This window comes from Rhincodon typus, chromosome 7 (genome assembly GCF_021869965.1).
Source record: "Rhincodon typus isolate 14 chromosome 7, sRhiTyp1.1, whole genome shotgun sequence".
Classification (NCBI taxonomy): Eukaryota; Metazoa; Chordata; class Chondrichthyes; order Orectolobiformes; family Rhincodontidae; genus Rhincodon; species Rhincodon typus.
The window spans coordinates 42,132,016-42,152,782 of NC_063338.1; the positions used below are offsets into that span (position 1 = coordinate 42,132,016).

The 20,767-nt window shown below is 39.4% G+C and overlaps 1 protein-coding gene across 8 annotated transcripts in view; it reads left to right on the top strand.

Moving 5' to 3' along the window:
• Positions 1 to 1,372: 1,372 nt before the first annotated feature.
• Positions 1,373 to 20,767, top strand: part of LOC109919962 (endoplasmic reticulum junction formation protein lunapark) — an 85,788-nt gene continuing 66,393 nt past the window's right edge. For 2 of the 8 annotated variants that reach the window (XM_020520024.2, XM_020520160.2), the window contains exons 1-4: positions 1,373 to 1,485; positions 2,454 to 2,556; positions 10,499 to 10,540; positions 19,972 to 20,159. In XM_020520024.2, the coding sequence (XP_020375613.1) occupies positions 2,530 to 2,556; positions 10,499 to 10,540; positions 19,972 to 20,159 (257 nt within the window). In that variant the 5' untranslated portion in view covers positions 1,373 to 1,485; positions 2,454 to 2,529. Of the gene's footprint in view, positions 1,813 to 2,453; positions 2,557 to 10,498; positions 10,541 to 13,013; positions 13,088 to 19,971; positions 20,160 to 20,767 lie in introns of all 8 variants that reach the window. The other 6 variants (XM_048598838.1, XM_048598835.1, XM_048598837.1 and 3 more) reach the window with 6 other exon arrangements.

Below are 20,767 nucleotides of genomic sequence, written 5' to 3' on the forward strand. Positions count from 1 at the left end.
AGTTTTTGCTCAAACGTAATGTTTAACGATGTACCTTTCACACGACGAAGAAACACACACGGAGATTCTGCAATTTGACGGCCAGTTAAAACACCTATCCTTTAGGTCAAAAAGGTTTAAAGATACTTTACTTGTACAAATAAAAACAATCCACAGTTTGCAAACCAGTCGTTTAATGATGTTAGATAATTTATATCTAGATTTTATTTTGAGAGATCATTTGTTTTGCACAATTCCATTTTAGCCCAAAATATAGCACAAAGACTACAACTACTTACCAACCTCAAAGTATTGACCTGTACTCCAAAATCCTGCATTCTCTCATTATAGATATTTATACGATCAACGATCACAAAGGAGATCACAAAATTAGCTTCATATTTTATTTTACAGTAATTACATCAACCTCATTCTATGTGGACATGTATCAGTAAATTAAAATAATTTCCGAAATTAATTGTTGAAAATTCAAACAAAAAACTTTCTTATAAGTAAAATGTACCTAGACTTTGCTAACCTGGATTGGGGGGTTACCATTATTTTTACTATATATTTATTTAAACGTGTAAAGTATACTGAAATCTCTACTCTTAATAAACTATAGCCCGTCCCGTCTCCATTATCTACAATGTGCACAAATACAAACAATAAATGACTAGAATTTCGTTTCAATGGAAACTTCATCTCTCAAAAAGCAACATCCGTGACGTCGCTGTAGCTGGACCGACATCCATATTATTATTTTATAACCTATTCAAGCAAAAGAATGATCTGGATACGATCACTTTCGAACGTTTTATAAATTATAAAATCAACACTGGGCAAGCAGTTCATATTTGGTGCCTATTTGATAACGAAATCGATTAGTGCACTGCAAATGTTTAAAAAAATTATAACTGTAGTTGTTAAAAATATTGAGACTTTGAATCAAAATATTTAAACATTTGAATGTAATTCACAAGGCTGATGTAAATATCAATTTTGAATAAAATCAGCATGAGTACAAAACTATAGCTCTGAGTTTAACTAACTGCCAAAAATGTTTTATTTATCTACTGCTTTCCTCCGACTCGGGGAACAAAATAACAATGGCAAAATTAAAGAAGATGGAGTAATCAAAACTATATTATAATTACAGGCAGAGGTAGAAACACGTTAATTCATTATTTAAAAACAACCAAATAGACTTGCAATACAATAACTACTTCAGATTGGAAAGTAGATTTTAACATTTGAATGCCTTTTTAGTGGATACGAGATGTCTAAATCATCTGTTTATCGTGAATTTTTCTTCCTTTGCACTGTGCCTTACCCCAACTCCTGCGCTTTGTGTCTCTCAATCGGTCTAAAGCCATTGAAAGGAGCCACAGGCATCACGTGACTTCGGAATACGGGTGAAAGGTGAAAGGCGCCTTGGTCGGGCTGTGCGCTTGCGCAGTAAGATGTGCTGCTGTTGGAAGTAGGGTAAGCAGTTTGGAGGTCTAGGTGAGTGGCTTACAGTACCGGGTAAGGCGTTTCAGTTCGTTCTGCTTGGGTTCGGATGCTCGCCTGAATATCTACCTGATGTGTCGTTGTAGTTGTGACGAACCGTATGTTGTCTCATGCGGCTTGAACCGCTCCTTGTGAGGTGCCTGAAAGAAGGCCTGGCCGAGCAAGGAGACGCTCTCCGCTTCTGGAAGGGCCTCTGCAGTGTTAGTGATGCTTTTCACATAGAATCGGCTGCAAGTCAGAATTGACTGATAGGCTGAAGATTGTTGTGGTCTCTGGAGGCCTAGATATTGGTACAGAAATGCGAGTGTTTCTAAACCGAAGGTGAGCTTTGTTACGATGAGCTGTTTCGTTTTAAATCTATCCTGGAGGTGTCTTGAGATCTGGTCCATATTTGCAGCTCGATAAAACAGAAGCTACTGTATAATTGCGAAATGTAGCCAATCTCTTTTTTTTTATTTTATATATGACACATGATCGTGATATTGTTTAAATGGCTGTAAAAGATTCCATGGCACTCCTTTTGACCTACTCAATATCTATCCCTCATTCAGTGTCAAAATAAACATATTACCTTGAAATTTACCTTTATTGCTCTTTATTGGATCTTGATCTGTTTAATGTATTCCTGACATAACAAAAATGACTATACCTTCAGAAATACCTTGTTGGCTGTGAAGAAGTATTTATTTTGATGGCAATGAAGAACAAAATGGGTAACTGACTAAACCTAGACAGTTCAGGTTATATAAAAAGTACACCACAGTTTCTAATGAGCAAATTTACATTCTGCTAATGTGATGTTTATATAAATGTATAAAACTGAAAATGTTGATTCCAGAATTGAAATTAGCTTTCAAAATTGCAGTCAAAGCTTTAATGTTATGTGCAATTTCATTTTAAATATAGTTTGCATCCTATTTTGTAAATTTGCATTTTGATGGATGGACTTGTTAATTCCACAGATCCAGCATTATTTGTGTTTCTTCATACAAATAGATTGATTAGATTATCTGTGTCACGCAACTGGAGTAAACTAAAATGGGAGCGATGCTTTCTTGTTGGAGGGTAAGTGAACAATTCAATTTCAATTCAAATAATGTGCTAGCTATTAACAATCCAAATAGCTAAATGTCTCAGCAATCATATTTCAAAACAAGTCTTTAGATGTAAATTAACTGTAGTTAATTTAAAGTAGCTTTTTTTTTCTAAAATAAAATAGAAAATGCTGGACAAAATCAGCATTTGTTAATTTCTGTGGGGGTGGGAATGGGGGGGCAAGGAGATAGAGTTAACACTCGCTAAGTCTGATATGACTCCTCAGAGCAAAAGAAGAGTTGTATTGGATTTGAAAAGTTAACTCACTTTATATACACAGATGCTGCCAGACCTGTGAGTTTCTCCGCTCTTTTCTCTTTTTATTTCAGGTTTCCAGCATCAATAGCATTTTTCTTTTATTTCTTTTCTTCTGTTATCCCATGCATTAAGACTTTTGGTAGCAAGACCAGCCTTTGCCCATCCTTAATTGCCTTTGAGAAGCTGGTGGTGAGCCATCTTGAACTTTTAAAGATATTTGCTAATCATCCTGTTCAGAGATGTTATTACATACCTCTGGAGCAGGTGTCACTCCAACCCAGGCCTCTTGGCTCAGGGTTAAGTACACTGCCATGTGCCAGAAGAGCCATTCTTCCCATGTCTGCGTGGGTTTCTCTTGGGTACTCCGGTTTCCTCCCACAGCCCAAAGAGGTTAGATGGACTGGCTTGCTAAATTGCCCCATAGTGTGTAGGCAAGGTTGGTTAACTATGGTAAACGTAGAGTGACAGGGAAAGCGTGGGATGCTCTTGATGTGCTGAGTGGCCTGTAACTGCACTGGAGGGATTCTGCAGTTTTATTCTATGATTCTGTCTCTTGAACTGTTTTCTGTGGTGTAGGTTAACATGATCACTGGTTTTAGGAAATGTAGGTAGATAGATGTGTACGTTGGCTACTGGCTTGGCCTGAGGGTAGAGAAGTTCTGTAATTCTTTTTATTCATGACTGCAATTTGCTATGAATGTCTTACAAGTGTTTCTGGGATTTCTGTTTACAGCTTTTTTGGCCTTTTAGTGAAGTTGAGGGTGTGTTAGAAGTTTTTTTTTGATGCTCTATATCTTTCTAATTGACTTTGACTTTGAAATCTGAAGACCGCCAGTATGCATCCTGGTGCTGTTGCCGATATTAATCTTGCTATAAAATATTACTCATTGATTTGATAGCGTATCATAACTCAGAACAAATCTGATAGTTCGGGATAAGTAAATTAGAATGGTTTTTGACGGTGCCAGTTTTTAACTCCAAAGTATTAAAGGAGACAGAAAAGTTATTTTTTTGTGAATTCTGGTAAGGTTTTGTCCTCAGATTAAACTCTAGACAATTTATTATTGGAACCTAATGATGGATCCTAACAGAAGTTATTTTTAGGAATATTGCAAGTACACATTTGAACCAATCTGAGGTTTTTAACAAAAAAATACTTTGTTAAAAGGAGCCACAGATGTAATGGAAAGATGCTGAGACATCCTTTCATTAAGGGGAATGCCTAAAAAAATTGATTTCCATCACAGAATCCTAGTAATTCTTCAGGTTATATGTGGTGCAAACCAGAGTGAAACTCATCCTGCAGAAAGGTGCCCTCTTTGTGTTACCTACGTGGTTTTAATTTGAATAAAGTTCAATGTCATTTTATGCTTTATTTCCCGAAGAAACAACAGCGTTGATTCACTATGACCTTGTGGTGTTTTAAAGAGTAGCCTTGTTGAAGGTTAATTGCTAAAGCCTAATGAAGTCTTGTTGCAACTTGCAACCCGTCTCAGGAGTTTGGAGCCTATGAGCTTATCCTTTGGATATTGACTTGACATATTTGATATAATTAAAATATATTGATTTCCCCAGTGCAGCTCAAATATTCTTTCAGCTCAAAACTTATAAGTTTACAGCTAGATTATTACTTTTTGTGCAAATGCTGTCAGTGAATAATTGAATAGCACTGTATTCAAAGAAGGCATTTATCCCATCAAGTCTGTGCTAGCTCTTTTGAAAATAAGTCCAGTTATATGCTCTTTCTCTTTCATGTGTTCTATTTCCATATGTTCTGCAATTCTACTTTGAAGTCTGTGAATACATTTCTATCCACCATGTGATTGGGCATTACATTTCTAATCTTAACCACACATTATGTAAAATCAATTTTCTTTGTCACCTCTGGTTTGTTTGCCAATCATTTTAAATCTGTGTCTTCTGGCTGTCAACTGTTCTGATTGGAAACTATTTCTTTTTATTTAATCTACCTAAACTCTTCAAGGTTTCAAACACAATTTATCCATGTAACTAATTCTGGTGGATCTTTACCACGCCTTTTGCAAAGCCTTCATTATCCTCTGAAAATGAGATACTCAGAATCAGACAGAATGCTCTAGTTAAGACTGTATGAATGATTTGTTTAGGTTGCACATAACATGTTGACTTTTGCTCTGTATGTCTCTATTTGTATCTTGGTATCAACAGAGGTAGTTGTGGATTTGCATATCTAGTCTTTTAACCCCAGCTGTTTGTATAATTAAAGTTTTCTTTTGTAGATTACACAGTTTATTTCTTTTTGTGTACATAGTTTCCTTAAGTGCCGATTTTGTGCATTCATTATGAGTTGATGTACCTGTGCAATACCTAACCAAATGCAGCAAGACTCCACAGTTAAAAAGATACTCTTGTCGCTGTGTTTGTCCTGTGGGAATATCAAGTGATGGCACAGTGTACAATTGGTCAAGTTGTAAACGAAAAGACCGTTCAGTGCTGAACAGGTAAATAAATAGAATACAACATTAATTATTAAAAGATTTTTTTTCCAAAGCCAAAACAACAAACTGTAAGCAATAAACAGTAACAATAAACAATAAACCCATTCTGAAGAAGACTCATGCTAGACTCAACACAATAACTGTTTCTCTCTCTGCAAACGCTGCCAGACCTGCTGGGTTTCTCCAGCACGGTTTGTTTAAGGTTTCCATATTTTGTCCTTTTTAAATAGCTTTTCATGCTGCTATACAATTTGGAATCCATTTTTAAAATTAAGTTTCTCATTGTGAACTTTATTTTTAGCATGTATTTTTACTAGCTTCAGACTGAACAATATGATGAACACAGGATGTTGGAGGAGCAGGAAAACATCTTATTTAAAAAAAAAAATTATGGGATGTGGGCCTTGCTAGCTTGGCTGATATTTGGTGTCTGTGACTGGTTGCACTTGAGAAAGTGGTGGGGACCTGTCTTCTTGAACCAGTGCAGTGATTTGATAAACAATAATGCTGCTGGGAAGGGATTTTGACCCAGTGCACTAAAAGAACAGCAATATGTTTCCATGTCACAATTCGATGAGTAGCTTGGGAGGAAACTTCGAGGTATTGGTGTTTATGTGATCTGCTTCCCTATCCCTCCTAAGTGGCAGTGGTAGTGGTTGTGAGTTTGGAAGGTGTTGTTTAAGGAACGTTGGTGAATTTCTGCAGTGCAACTCGTAGATAGTACCGCACTGCTATGAATGAGTGCCAGTAGTGGAGGGAATGAATGTTTGTGGATGCTGTGGCAATCTAGCTGGCTGCTTTGTCCTGGATGTTTTCGGAGCTGCATTCATCCAGGCAAATGGGGAATATCTCATCACCCTTCTGACTTTTGCTTTTTGTAGATGGTGGCTAGATTTTGGGAAGCCTAGTGAGTTACTTGCTGCAGGATTCCTATCCTCTCACTTGCTCTTGCAGCCGCTGTATTTATATGGCTAGCCCAGTTCAGTTTCTGGTCACTGGTCAACAGTGGGTATTTAAGTGATGGTAATGTTATTGAATGTCAAGGAGTAGTTAGATGCTGTTTTGTTGGTGATGGTCATTGCCTAGCACTTGTGTAGTGTAAATGTAACTTGCCAGTTGTTTGCCAGATCGGGATATTGTCAAAGTCTTGCTGCATTTGGACATGGACTGTTTCAGTATCTGAGGAGTGGTAACTGGTGCTGAACATGGTGCAGTCTTCAGCGAACATCTCAACTTTTGACTTTATATAGAGGCCAGGTCATAATGCAAATCAATCATCAACCATTCATTGTAGACAAGCAGGAGGTTGGAAGAATACAGCAGGCTAGGCAGCATCTGGAGGAAAGGAGCAGTCAACATTTCTGATATTGCCCTTCTTCAGGACTGGATGTGGGGGAAGGGGTAGCTGCAGATAAAGAGAGGGGGGGATGAAGGGCTGGAGGTGGAATGGTGGTGGTAGCTGGACACTGGTGGTAGGTATGACCTAGTTGGTCAATGGGAAGGATGAATCCGGTTGGTGGCTAGAAGGGAGGGTCAGAAGGTGGAATGGAAGGGAGGAGGTGGGGCTGGAAAGGGAGGTTAGGGATGCATGACAAGGTTATTTGAAATTTGAGAACTCCAATGTTGAGTCCTCTGGGTTGTAGGGTGCCCAGGTTGAAGCTAAGGTGTTGTTCTTCAAATTTGAGCATTAACCATTCATTATCATTTGTAAATAAATAAAGCTGAAATTTCCCTTACAATGCACACATCACTTGGCCTTGCCTGTCTGTACCTGAGCAAGTTGACTGAATTGAATAAATTCAGAATGGGTTTGCCGCTCAAAACTGGGCATTCATGAGGTACTGCGGACCAATAGCAGTACAGGAATTGCATTTAACCACAGTCTGTATTATTTTGGCTCAGTTTATCCCTTGCTCTATCATTACCATCAAGCTGGTGGATCAATTGTGGTTTGGTGAACAGTGCAAGAAGGCTTGCCAGGGGTAGAATCAAGCATACCAAGAAATGAAGCATCAACCTGGTGAAGCTCCAACAGAGGACAACTTTAATATGATAGTCAGAGCTCAGCGATCTAACAATCAACATATCTGATCCAAGCACTTCCAACCAGCCACACTTCGTGTTTATTTGTTCACAGAATGTCAGCACCATTGGCTAGGTGCCCATCCCTAATTGCCCTTGTGAACATGATGGTGAGCTGCTTTCTTGATCTGAGGCAGGCCATCTGGTATTGTTGGGGAGTGAGTTCCAGGATTTTGAACGCTTGGCAATGAAGAATGGCGGTATAGTTCCGAGTTGGGATGGTGTGTGACTTGGAAGGGAGCTTGCAGATGCCTTGTTCCTGTGCATCTTCTGCCCCTGTCCTTCAAGCTGATTGAGGTTGCAGATTTTTAAGGTGTTTTTTCAAGGAGCCAGTCATTAATGGTGGTGGATAATTAAACAACTAATAGGATGTGGGTGCTTCACAAATATTATCATCCTGAATGATGGATCTACCCCCAGCGTATCAATGCAAAACAATTAGGCTGAAGCATTTGCAATTATTTTCGACCAGAAATGTTGAGTGGATGATCCATCTTGTCCTCCTCCTGAAGTTACTAACATCACAGATGCCAATCTTCAACTAATTTAATTGACTGCATGTGATGTCAAGAAATGGCTGAAGACATTGCATACTGAAAAGGCAGTGGCCTTTGACACCATTCAGGCAATAGTACTGAAGTCATAATCCAGAAGTAGCCGTGTCCCTAACTGATTTGTTCACTATATTTAGAACGCTTGCGTTTGCCCGACAATGTGGAAAAAATGTGCAGGCTTGTCAATGCTGCTGCTGCTGCAAAAAAGACAAATCCAGTTTGACTAATTACCATCCCATCAGCCAAGTTATGAAAGGGCTTGTCCACAATGATATCAAGTAATGTTTTCACAGCAATAACGTAGCCACTCGTTTTCTGACCTCATTACATCCTTGGTCAAATGTGGACGAAAGAGTTGCATTCCAGAGGCACTTGATCAAGTGTGACGTCATGAACCTTTGCAAATCTGGAGTCATTGGGTACCATAGGGTGGGTAGAATTCAATCCACTGTGTCATATCTAGTACAAAGCTTTATAGTTGTTGGAGGTTAATTGCCTCAGTTGCAGGACATCACACAAGAGTTGAACAAGGCCTAGCTCCAACCATCTGCAGCTGTCCTCTCAATGATCCTATCTCCGTTATGAGGTCAGAAGTGACAGTGAGCCTTACTTGCCATTTAGGTTCCAGGCAACGACCATCTCCACCAGGAGAGGTTCTGGCCATCTCCCACATATGCTGATTGGCATTACCATTGCTGAATCCCCATTGCAAGCATTCTGACCAGAAACTGAACTGGACCAGCTATATAGCTACAAGAGCAAGTCAGGCTGGGAATGGCAAGACTGTAACTTCTGACTCCTCGGAGCCTGTCCACTGACTACAGGCTTGATGCCATCCAGGAAAAAGCTGCCTACTTGATTGTGACACCCTATTCACCACTACCAACATTAATTTCCTTCACAGCTGACACGGTGACATAAGTGTCTCATTTACAAGATGCATTGCAGCAACTTTCCAAGAGTCCTTTGGTAGTACCTTCCAAACCCTGCTTGATGACATCACTATCTGGCTTTGATTTGGCTTTGGATTCAAATAATGTCGCAAAAGATAAATCCACATTACGGCGATGACTAAATATTTGTGGGCCACTTTCTTAAAGATCAGCCGGAAAGCATATAATTCAGGCCTAAGATGATTTTTAAATGCGTGAACTGCAGGACAGGTGGCCAAAAAAGGTTAACGAGATGCAAAATCATAAATTGCTGGAAAAGCTCCACAGGTCTGGCAGCATCTGTGGTGAGAAAGTAGAATTAATATTTTGGCTGTAATGACCCTGGCTGATGTTAATTAACACTTGCAAGTTTCTCTGGCTTAGCTGTTTATGATCATACTGGTGAGCTTTCAGGGTGGCTTATATGTTTTCACAGTGCTTTAAGTGTGTGGACAGTAGGACAGTTTACTTGCTGACTTTCTGACCAAACCTTGTTTAAATTGACTGGGAATAAATTGTAGAGAATCAAGTATATTAATATCTTAATACCACACTTCATACCATATCAGTGCCTTCTTATCGAAATATGTTGAAGTTTAGTCTGCATTATTATTGGTGTAGCAGTCCAGGCTCCTGTTTTTGTTTCTAGAGAAATGGAAACCAACCAGGTCAGTTATTTGATATACACACTTTGGTAGCCCAAAAAGGTGAAACAGGAATTTGATGTAATTGATACAGAAATTAGATATTACATGAATGACCAGACAAGCAATTATGGATTCTGCAATCAAATTAATTTATAATAATGAAAGATGTAATATTTTTGCTGTGTTGCATAAAGAAGCTGGAAATAAAAACATGCTGTCCTCTTAAAGCAGTATAATACCACCTCAATCTCTTAAAACTGGCTCATCACATCTTACTGCTGTCATTGAATCGTGTAGCAAGTTCAAGGGACTGAACGGCTGCTGTTTGTTTTTGTTCTTCCTTGTTCCCTTTTGTTTTCATGCTGCTCCTTGTTCAAACTCTAGTGTGCCTTGGTAGTGGGGAGACAGCAAAACCACTGTGGTGTCTGGTAATTTTATGAATTCTTTGTTTTATTACAGTATTGATTAGGTACTTTTGTGGAAGCATGAAGAGTTGTGGAGTACTGCGTAGTTTAAAAGTTTATGCCAACTGCAGTTTTTCCCCCTTTCTGTGCTTGTAACAAAAACACATCTGCAATTTATGCAGATTTTGATGTAGGATCTCCAGCAAGGTTTAATGTCAAAAGCGGTGTATGTCTTTTTAAGTGTGTTAACAACTTGTTGACAAGGATACTTATGCAAGGGGTGATGTCATGTAATTTTTCATTTTATAATGCAATGTGCCATCAAAATGGCATACACATGTCTGTGTAGATTACTGATACTGATCTGTCCTAAACAAACTCACATGAAGTTGGAAGGGTATCTTCGAACATAACTCATCAGTTAAGAGGACGAACCTATCATAAAAGGAACAAGAGATTCTCTTCATAGCAATGAACAGTGCAATTCATTTAAACACTTGTTATATCAATATATTTTATGATTTTTGTTTAACACTTCTTTTGTTTCTTTCAATGCAGGCAAAACCTTCCACTATAGAAGTATTAGAAAAAATTGACAAGGTACCAGTCTTCACTTTTACAATTTTACACTTTTATAAATATATATCATTATTTTGGTTGGTTTTAGATCTTGTTGTATTTGCAGCTGTATAATACTCCATTTCTAGGATTGCTTCCTGTTTAAAATTTCATTGTAACTGCAGAACACGCACCACAGTAAGCATTGTGCAACAATTCTGATCTGAGTGGCCATATTAGAAGTTGACACCATTAGAGAGTTAGGACTTAGGCAAAATTTATATTGTGCATTTCAGATAGTCAAGTAGTTCTGCAGATTGTTTGGGTTTTTATGTTTCATAAGGGTGTCGCCTGTTTATTTGTGGCTGATTTGAAAAAAAAACAAGCTGTTGGCAAAAGGAGTTGCAGAATATTTCAAATCAGCTTTTCATTGGTTTTCTTTCAACATTCAGAGTATTGTTATTGGCTGTTTGATAGTTGGTTGGTGTTTTTTTTTAAATAACTTGATGCTACCTGAAAGTTTTTGTTTATTCATTGACAAATTTACACAAAATTCTACAGCATGAACAGCACAGAAATAGCCTAGCTTGCCCATGCTAGTGTTAAACATGAACCTCCTTTCACCATACATTTGAGGTTTTACTAAACTGTCAAAAATTGTGGCAATATGTGAATTATTAAGCATGCAAACTGGGAGAATGCAATTTGTTTAGCATGTGTGACATTGAAAAAGTCTACCATTGATCGTGGACCTGTAATAATGTACTTCCAAAGCAGGTTAGTGAGTCACTGAAGCACCAAAAAGGTTTATGAAAAGCCAAAGACCTAAAGGAGAACTACAGTTTCTAAGAGCACATATTTTTTGTCATTGACAAAAATAATACTTGAACTTGTCTGTTAATAGTGTGATGTATAGTTTCAAACTTGAAGGTGTAACAATGCGATAAGATGAATGGATGTAGGATGTATCTTTTTTTTTAAACTACTATATAGTCTCCTATAACAGGTGCATTTGTTTAGGGGATACATTATTGCACAATACAAGGAAATTAAGCTGTACTTGCTCTGTTAAAATTTAGTTGTATGCAGATTGATATACCCTTTCAGCTGAATGTGCTGTGCTTAACTTAGTAGCTTTTTTCATTAAAGGTCAGACTTCTTCCTTTATTTTAAAATAAAGGTAACTATGCTTCCTGAAGACATTTGAAACTTTCTGTTGTGAATGACTAAATTTTCTTTTAAAACATGTTCTTCTTCTTTGATATAGAAATTTGGCATTGTAATACCTGGAGTGTGAGAGTTGAGTTTAAAAATTAATAGATAACCACTTTGTGATTGATCATAGTGATCATCATTTGTTCCTTTTTATGTATCTCCTTCATTTTGTATCTTTTTCAGCACATTGGGAATGATGCACTACATCTGAAGGCTGAGGAGTTTAGCGAATCTTGAATTAGATGAATGGATGTAGAATTTGCTATCTACAAAGTATGGGCCAGTTGTGAAATTTGGCAGAAATGGGTGGGATATCCTTTGGGATTAGCAAGACTGGAAGGCCTTGTGTTTTGTATCATTTCTTGGAATTCAACCGCATGGGGCAAGAGGTGGTATACTGGGATTCAGTAGCGCTAAGGAAGTTATTGTTGAATTTTGAAAACTGCATGTGTAAGTTTGAGTTTAACAGCATCGGAGTAGGAATTCTATGCTTTGGTAGTACTGGAGAGGAGTGGTTTGTTTTGAAATGGCTCATGAGAAGTGCAGGCATTTGCAATGCTGTGAGAGAAATGTTTGGTCTTCAGTAAAATTGGGAGTTGAAACTTGAAGTTTGATTCATTTGGTGTGCCTTGGCTGTATTTGAATTAGGTTTTTTTTTTGGAGAATCAATATGCGGGAGCTAAATTCCCGAGTTTGATATCAGTCATACAGCTTATGGAATTGTAACTGTGAAAGTTGCTGTATTTGTCTAAAGCCCACCTAGTTCAACAGTGTACTTTGGGACCATCTGAAGTAGTCTAGAAAACCATTTTGTTGTAAAGCGGTCACTATAAAGTTCAACCATAAGGAGAAAATCAACTCTGCCTAATGGCTATGAAACAGCTATTGAATCAGAACATACATTAGACAAGTTCAGCCTAGTGGGTCCTGAAAAATGTTCCTTATAAACATTGAAGATGGATAATCAAGTTGGGAAAACTGTCCAATAAATTTATCAAGTGACAACCTTAAATAGAAAGGGTTCAGAGTATGAATATGAGGTAATACCTCTGATTATTTGTTACCATCCTGACATAAGGTTCTGTTCCATCATTGGAACAGACTGCCAAGATGGGGGCACAGTGACGTTCAGTCAGGCGGAAGGGGTTTTCGGAGTCTGTAATATTAACTTCCAACTCCAAGCAATCTTATGGCTTCATGTGAAGCAAAGTCTAGATAGAATTGTGAGATAACCAGCAGGCTATCAGCTTCTGCAGCCCCTGACAAAGTATTACTTCTTGATTTTGATCATTACTTTCAGAAAACTTGAATTATTGGGGACACTGCTGAGCATACTGTCAGATGAGCCTATGCCAGATGATGAGTCAATTAGTGGTGAGTCATAACCGCCCCATTCCTGTGAATCTATCTGTAATAATTGTTTTGATCCATGAAGCATCTGTCAGAGTGATCCGTGCATCCTCCTAGTGAAGTTGAAGTTTCAACTTCCTGTGGAGAGCATTGTTCATTATTCCAGCATTCCTCCAGTGGTCCCCAGCATTACAGATATTAGTCTTCAACCAATTCGATTCACTCCACGTGATATCAAGAAAATGTTGGAGGCATCAGATATTACAAAGGCTATGGGCCCTGACAACATTCTGGCAATAGTACTGAAGGCTTGTGCTCCAGGACTTGCCACTTCCCTAACCAAGCTTTTCCAGTACAGTTGTAACACTGGCATCTATCGGATAATGTGGAAAGTTGCCCAGGTAAGACCTATACATAAAAAGCAGGACAAATCAAACCCAGTTGATTACCATCCCATCAGTCTCCTCTTGATCATCAGTAAACTGATGGAAGGTGTCATCAACAGTGCTATCAAGCAGCAGCTGCTCAGCCCTGCTTAGTGGCCCCAGTTTGGGCTCTGCCAGGGCCCCTCAGCTCCTGACCTCATTATAGTCTTGGTTCAAAAAGAGCTGAATTCTGGAGATGAAGTGAGAGTGACAGCTCTTGACATCAAGGCTGCATTCGACTGAGTGTAGCATCCAGGAGCCATGCCAAAACCGGAATCAATGGGTATCAGGGGAAACCCCTCCCTTGGTTGGAGTCACACCTGGTATGTAGGAAGATGGTTGTGGTTGTCGGAAGTCAGTAATCTCGGCTCCAGGACCTTTCTCTGGAAGTTCCTCAGGGCAATGTCCTAGGCCCAGTCACCTTTAGCTGCTTCACCAATGACCCTCCCTCTGTCATGAGGTCAGAATTGGGGATGTTTGCTGATGATTACAGTGTTCAGCATCCTTCATGACTCCTGAGGTATTGAAGCAGTCCATGCTCAAATGCAATAAGATCTGGGCAATATCCAGGCTTGGGCTGGTAAATGGCTGGTAATATTCGCTCAGACAAATGCAAGGCAATGACCATCTCCAGTAAGAGACAATTCACCCATCAACCTCTTGACATTCAATGGTGTTACCATCTTGCCTTTGACCAGAAACTCAATGTGTTTACAGTGTCTACAAGAGCAGGTAAGAGGCTGGAATACTACATCATGTAATTCACCTCCTGACTGCGTAAACCTGTCCATCATCTGCAAGGCACAACTCAGGAATATGGTAGAATATTCCTCACTTGCCTGGATGGGTCTAGGTCCAACAACAGTCAAGAAGCTTGACACCATACAAAGCAGCCCACTTAATTGGCACCACACCCACAAACCTCTACTGCCTCCACTGCCGACGCTTAGTGGCAGCAGTGTGTACTATCCACAAGATGCACTGCAGAATTTCACCAAAGATCCTCGTCAGCGCCTTTCAAATTCATGACCGCTTCCTTTTGGAAAGACAAGGGCAGCAGAGGCATGGGAACTCCACCACCTGCAAGATCCTCTCCAAGCCATTCCCCATGCTGACTTTGAAATATATTGCTGTTCCTTCACTGGTGTTGGGCCAAAATCCTGGAATTCCCTACCAACCCACAGCAGGTGGACTGCAGCAGTTCAAGAAAACAGCCCCCCACAACTTTCTCAAAGATGACTAGGGACAGGCAATAAATGCTGGTCAGCCAGCAACACTCTCATCCCACGAATGAATAAAAAAAATTATGTACCGTGGAGCTCCTGCTGCTGCAAACTAAGGGCATATCTGAGACGCTGCGCTATTAACATTAGCAGAATGGTATGCCATTACAATCTGTGACATCATGACTGATGCCTTTGCATCCATGTTGAGCTAGAAGTATGAAACAAATAATCTGAATCTTGTCTTGAAGTCACGGGCATCACAGATGCCGGTCTTCAAACAACTCAATTCAATCCACCTCATATCAAAAAACTGCTGGAGGCACTGGATATTGTAACGGATCTGAGCCCTGATAATGTTCTCTCAATAGTGCTGAAGACTTCTGCCCCAGAAATAACAAGATCTACAACACTGACATCTATCCAACAATGTGGAAAAATACCCAGGTATGTCTTGTGCACAAAAAGCAGGACTGTTTCTGCCCTGCTAATTACTTTCCAGTCAGTCTGTTCTCGATCATCAGCAAAATGATGGAAGGATCATTATCAAGCAGCACTTTACAAAGGAATAAACTGCTCACCAATGCTCAGTTTGGGTTTCCCCAGTTCCACCTCATTACACCTGACCTCATTACACCCTTAGTCCAAGAGGACTGACTTCCAGAAATGAGGTGTGAGTGACTGCCCTTGACATCAGCCAGAAATGCCGAGTGGATGATCCATCTCCGTTTCCTCCAGCATCACAGATACCGGTCTTCAGCCAATTTGATTCACTCCATGTGATCTTCTGAAATAGCTGGAGGCACTGGAAACTGCAAAGGCTGCAGGCCCTGACAACACTCCCAACAATAGTACTGAAGACGTGCTCTGGAATTTGCTGCACCTCTAGCGAAACTATTCCAGTATAACTACAGCACTGTCTACCTGACAATTTGAGAAATTGCCCAGGTATATCCTTTACCTAAGAAGCAGGACAAATCTAACCCGATCAATTACCATCTCATCAGCGTACTTTTGATCATGGGTAAAGTGACGGAAGGCGTCATCAACAGTGCTATCAAGCTGTCATATCATAAATCAATATGACAATAAGCTAACTGATTGCCAGTTTGCTTCGGACTACAGCCTGGGTTCAAATATTGACACAGCTGAATTCCAGAAGTCAGAGCATGACAGTCCTTGATGACAAGGCTGCATTTGACTGAGTATGGCATTTAGGAGCCATAGCAGAACTGCACTCAGTGAAAATTGGTTGAGAAAATGTTCTGCAGCTTGGAGTCATATCTGGAACAAAGGAAGATGGTTGCGTTCAGAGGTCAGTCATCTCTATTCCAGGATATTTCTACAAGAGTTCGTCAGTATAGTGTTCCAGGCCCAGCTGCTTCATCAATGACTTTTCCTCTATCATGATGTCTGAAGTGGGGAAGTTCAGTAATGATTATGCAATGTTCAGCAATATTCAACTGCCTCAGATACTGAAGCAGTCCATGTCCAAATACAGCTAGACCTGGATGACCTCCAACATTAGGCTGAAAAGTGATATGTAGCTTTCATGCCAGGTAATGACCATGTCCAATAAGGGATAACCTACCCACCACCCCATGACATTCAATAGTGTTACCATTCACTGAATTCCCCCACTGTCCATATCCTGCAGGTTACCATTGACCAGAAACTCCATTGGACTCACTGTATAAATGCAGTGACTACAAAAGAAGGTCAGAGGTGAGAAATGCTGCAGTGTATAACCCAGCTCCTGATTCTCCAAAGGTGGTCCAGCATCTGCAAGGCAAAAGTCAGGAGGGTGAGGGAATATTCCCCACTTGCCTGGCTGAGTGCGGCTCTGGCACCACATGTACTAGTATCCAATTCCTCCTCTGCTGATGCCCAGTTGCAGCAGTGTATACTACCTACAAGATGAGGTGCAGAAATTTGCCCAAGTTCCTCAGACAGCATCTTCTTAACCCATGACCACCTCTCCCATCTAGAACGACAAGGGCAGCAGATACTTGGGAGCACCACTGCTGACAAGTTCACCTCCAAGCTACTCCCCATCCTGACTTGGGAATATATTGCCATTGCTGGGTCAAAATCCTGGAATTCCCTCTCTAGTAACATTGTGGGTTAATCTACAGCACATGGACTGCGGTGATTGAAGGAGGCTGCTCACTACCACCCTCTTGAGAGCAACTAGGGATGGCCACAAATGCTGGTCAGCCAACGTTGCCCAGGTTTCTGGAGAGGATTTAAAAATAACAAAATTAAGCTTGCTGGGAACACACAGATTGATTGCAAAAGCTCCTATAGATATGTGAAGAGGAAAAGATTAGTGAAGACAAATGTAGGTCCGTTATAGTTAGAAACAGGGGAAATTATAATGGGCAACAAAGAAATGGCAGCCCAATTAAATACAGAGTTTGGTTCTGCCTTCACAAAACAGGGTGCAGTGACATCCTAAAAATGTTGGGAAGCACAGGGTCTAGTGAGAGGAAGGTACTAAAGAAAATCATTATTGGTTAAGGAAATTGAAGGCTGACAAATCCCTAGGGCCTCGTAATCTACATCCCAGAGTACTTAAGGAAATTATTATAGAAACAGTGGATGCATTGGTGGCGATCTTCCAAGATTCCATAGACTCTGGAACAGCTCCTACAGATTAGAGGGTAGTTCATGCAAGCCCATTATTTAAAAAAGGAGGTAGAAAACAGGGAGTTATAGACCAGTTAGCTTGATGTTAGTAGTGAGAAAAATGTAAAGATGGAGAATAGAGGTGCCATAGAACGTTCAAGAGAGGTAATAAAGTTAAACTAGCTGTCACCAGAATACAAGTGCAAACTGTCATATCTCATGTTGCTGAAGATGCAGTGTGTAAATATGCTATAGGGATGGACCAATAATGACCTTCGACTCGAGAATTAGTAGTGATTAGCCAAAAGATAAGCCAACGGTGTGATTTTCTGGTTACACCAAGGTATGGAAAAAGGAGAACAGGTCAGGAAAGTTTTTCCTTCAGTTAGGCAACAGAGGAATGTTGGAGGAAAATGATGTTGATAATTTGTTGGAGTGTTCAGAGAAGTGCATTGTGGTCATTCTGGATGTCATTTGTGCCTTGAAGGCGGTTTAAATGCTGTCACAAGGTTGAAAACCTAATGTAGAGGCTCAAAAAGGGAGTTTTTCAGAAGATTTGGGAGGTGATGTGCTCAAGTTCTTGAGGACAGTTGCATTTATGATGGTTTGTTAGGTTGCTCTGATTTAGAATACTGCTTGCAATTCTTGTCTCCTGCTATAGGAAAGATGTTGTGAAACTTGAAAGGGTTCAGAAAAGATTCACAAGGATGTTGCCCGGGTTGGAGGGTTTGAGCCAAAGGGAAAGGCTGAATAGGTTGAGACAGTTTTCCCTGGAATGTCAGAGGCTGAAGGGTGAGCTTTTATAGAGGTTTATAAAATCACACAAGGCATGGATACGGTGAATAGCCAAGGTCTTTTTCCCTGGGGTAGGGGAGTCTAAAACTAGAGGGCATAGTTTAAGTTGAAGGGGAAAAGACTTGAAGGGGATCTGTGGCTCAATTTTTTTCATGCAGAGGATGGTGCGTGTATGGAACGAGCTGCCAGAAAAGGTGGTGGAGGTGGGTACAATTACAACATTTAAAAGGCATCTGGATGGGTACATGAATAGAACGGGTTTAGAGGAATAAAGGCCAAAATTTGGCAAATGGGACTAGATCAATTTAGGATATCTGGTTGGTGCAGAAGAGTTGGACCAGACAGTCTGTTTTCATGTTGTATAACTTTGACTGTTTAAAGGATAAAGGTTTGTTTTGGAGATAGGGATGAGAATGACAAATTTGAAAGAGGCCTGGGGAGAGGCAATCGTTTATGAAAGCTAGAATACATCATGGATTATCTTTTCTTTCCAGGATAATCAGGATAGGCAGCATTAGTAGAGGGAAGATGAAGGTGTTGGTTTAGCTTGGTTAACTGGACTGCTGGTTTGCAATGCAGACTGATGCCAACATCATGTATTCAATTCCTGCACTGCTGAAGTTACCGTGAAAGGCTTTCCTTCTTGGGGCTCACCCCTCGCCTGAGGCGTGGTAGTGGTTTAACCAGAGGGTCAGTAGTCATCTCTAATGAGAGCATATTATGGTATGGTATGGTACATCTGTGGTGATTTCTAATATTGGAAAAGGGGCTTCTATCAAATCTGGTGGTGAATGACCAAAGGAATTAAACACCATAAACATCCAAGTCTGCAGCCATGGACTTTATTATTTTTAGACTGTTCAATGTAGTTTGTCTATGATGTCTTTCTCAAAGATAATTAACTTAAGGCTTAGCCTGGACATGAGGTTTTTAGCAAGTGTGTGTAGGATTTTTAAAAAGTTTTTTCTTGCACTCTCGCTCCTGCCCAACTGCTTTGTCAGAGCAGTAATGTTATCAACAAATTTATTACAGTCTTGTTAGCTAGAAATCACCCTGAACCTTGTTAGATTACTTTTGCCTGAGAATTTTGCTGTGGATTGAAAGAAATAGTTGGAAATCTTCTGTTTTTAAATAATGTGAGAGAGAGAATAAAATTGTTTGAGAGTAAATAGACAAGAAAAAAGAAAACAAGAATGGTGGGCATGCTGCTACAAATGAAAGGTGAAGAGTAGAAGTTTAAGCAGCATTTCAGAAAGGAGATATCAGAAGGGTCAGGTTAAAATAATGGATTTGCAGTCTTTCTATAATTAGAGGTCTGTTGGTAATATTTCCTTCACCAGATGGTAAGACAGTATAAGTTTCGAAGTATGGCTTTTTTTTAAAGAGGGGATGCAAAACTGTTTGCTGAATTTGGAAGGTATTATAAACCAAATTGAAAAAAAAAATTCTTTTGGAGCTAAAGCACTTAGCAACTTAATTTGTTTTCGTAATGGGATGCATTAAATATTTTATTTTATTCCCATTTCCTTTGTAACTTGATCGGTTCCAATCTGATAAAAATTCAGCTTTTAAAAGCAGGATTGATGGCTGCTGTTGTGCCAAATCATATTTTAAGGTAGCATTACAAAATGGTAACACCTGTCATCCAAATGAAATCAAAATTGTTGGCAGTATAGTATTAGAGTGGCAGTGCTACTTAAATGTAGTGGAACGTTTCTGAATTAGCATTTAAGTCTACCTCTTTATTTCTTCGATTCTGTTGTCTAGAACTAACCACTTTTGATAGTTCAAATTATAGAGAATAAAATAGACTAAACTTAAGTGCTTTTATTGATAGGAAATAAATGCATTGGAAGAATTCAAGGAAAAAAATCAAAGACTGCAGAAGATCTGGGTTGGAAGACTGGTGCTCTATTCATCCACACTTTATATCATAGCCTTTATAATCGTGTACTTGTGGTGCTTACCAGAAGAATGGAATGCGCGACTAACCTTGGCGCTTCCAGGATTTTTATTTCCCTTACTGTAAGTAATCTGGCTATTTGAAAAAAGACGTATTGATTGTCGAGTTTTATTTTTATTGCTGAAAATTATAAATTTTATAGCTACAAAAGAGGTATGCGCGATGCTAATATTGTGGCCCACATAAGTGAATACCTAATGATTGAAGACCCCACTTAGTGAATTAAATTATTGTTAATTTTTTTAGGATTCTCTTTTCTGGATTGTATGAACTGCATAGCTTATTTTAAGTGAATTAAAATATTACAGTCTGAATCATTAACAGTCATTCATAGTGCCTTTGAAATTCTATCATTGCCTAGAAGAAATCATTTGAATAGGAATAAACAATTACATTTGGTAGTCCCAACCTTCAAAAAATGTCACTGTACTCTATCTGTTATATTACCTGCTGATATAACCTATTAAAAATTCTCCATCTTTCTCTAAAGTTTGTTAATGTTTTTCTCCTCCATCGGTAATTTGGTTATCTATTTGCTATTCTAGCAACATTTATATGATATAGTTAAATCTGAGTTATCTGTTGTGTTTTGGAAGATGAGATTATGTTTACATCACAACAATAAAAACAAAGTTGCTGGAAAAGCTCAGCAGGTCTGGCAGCATCTGTG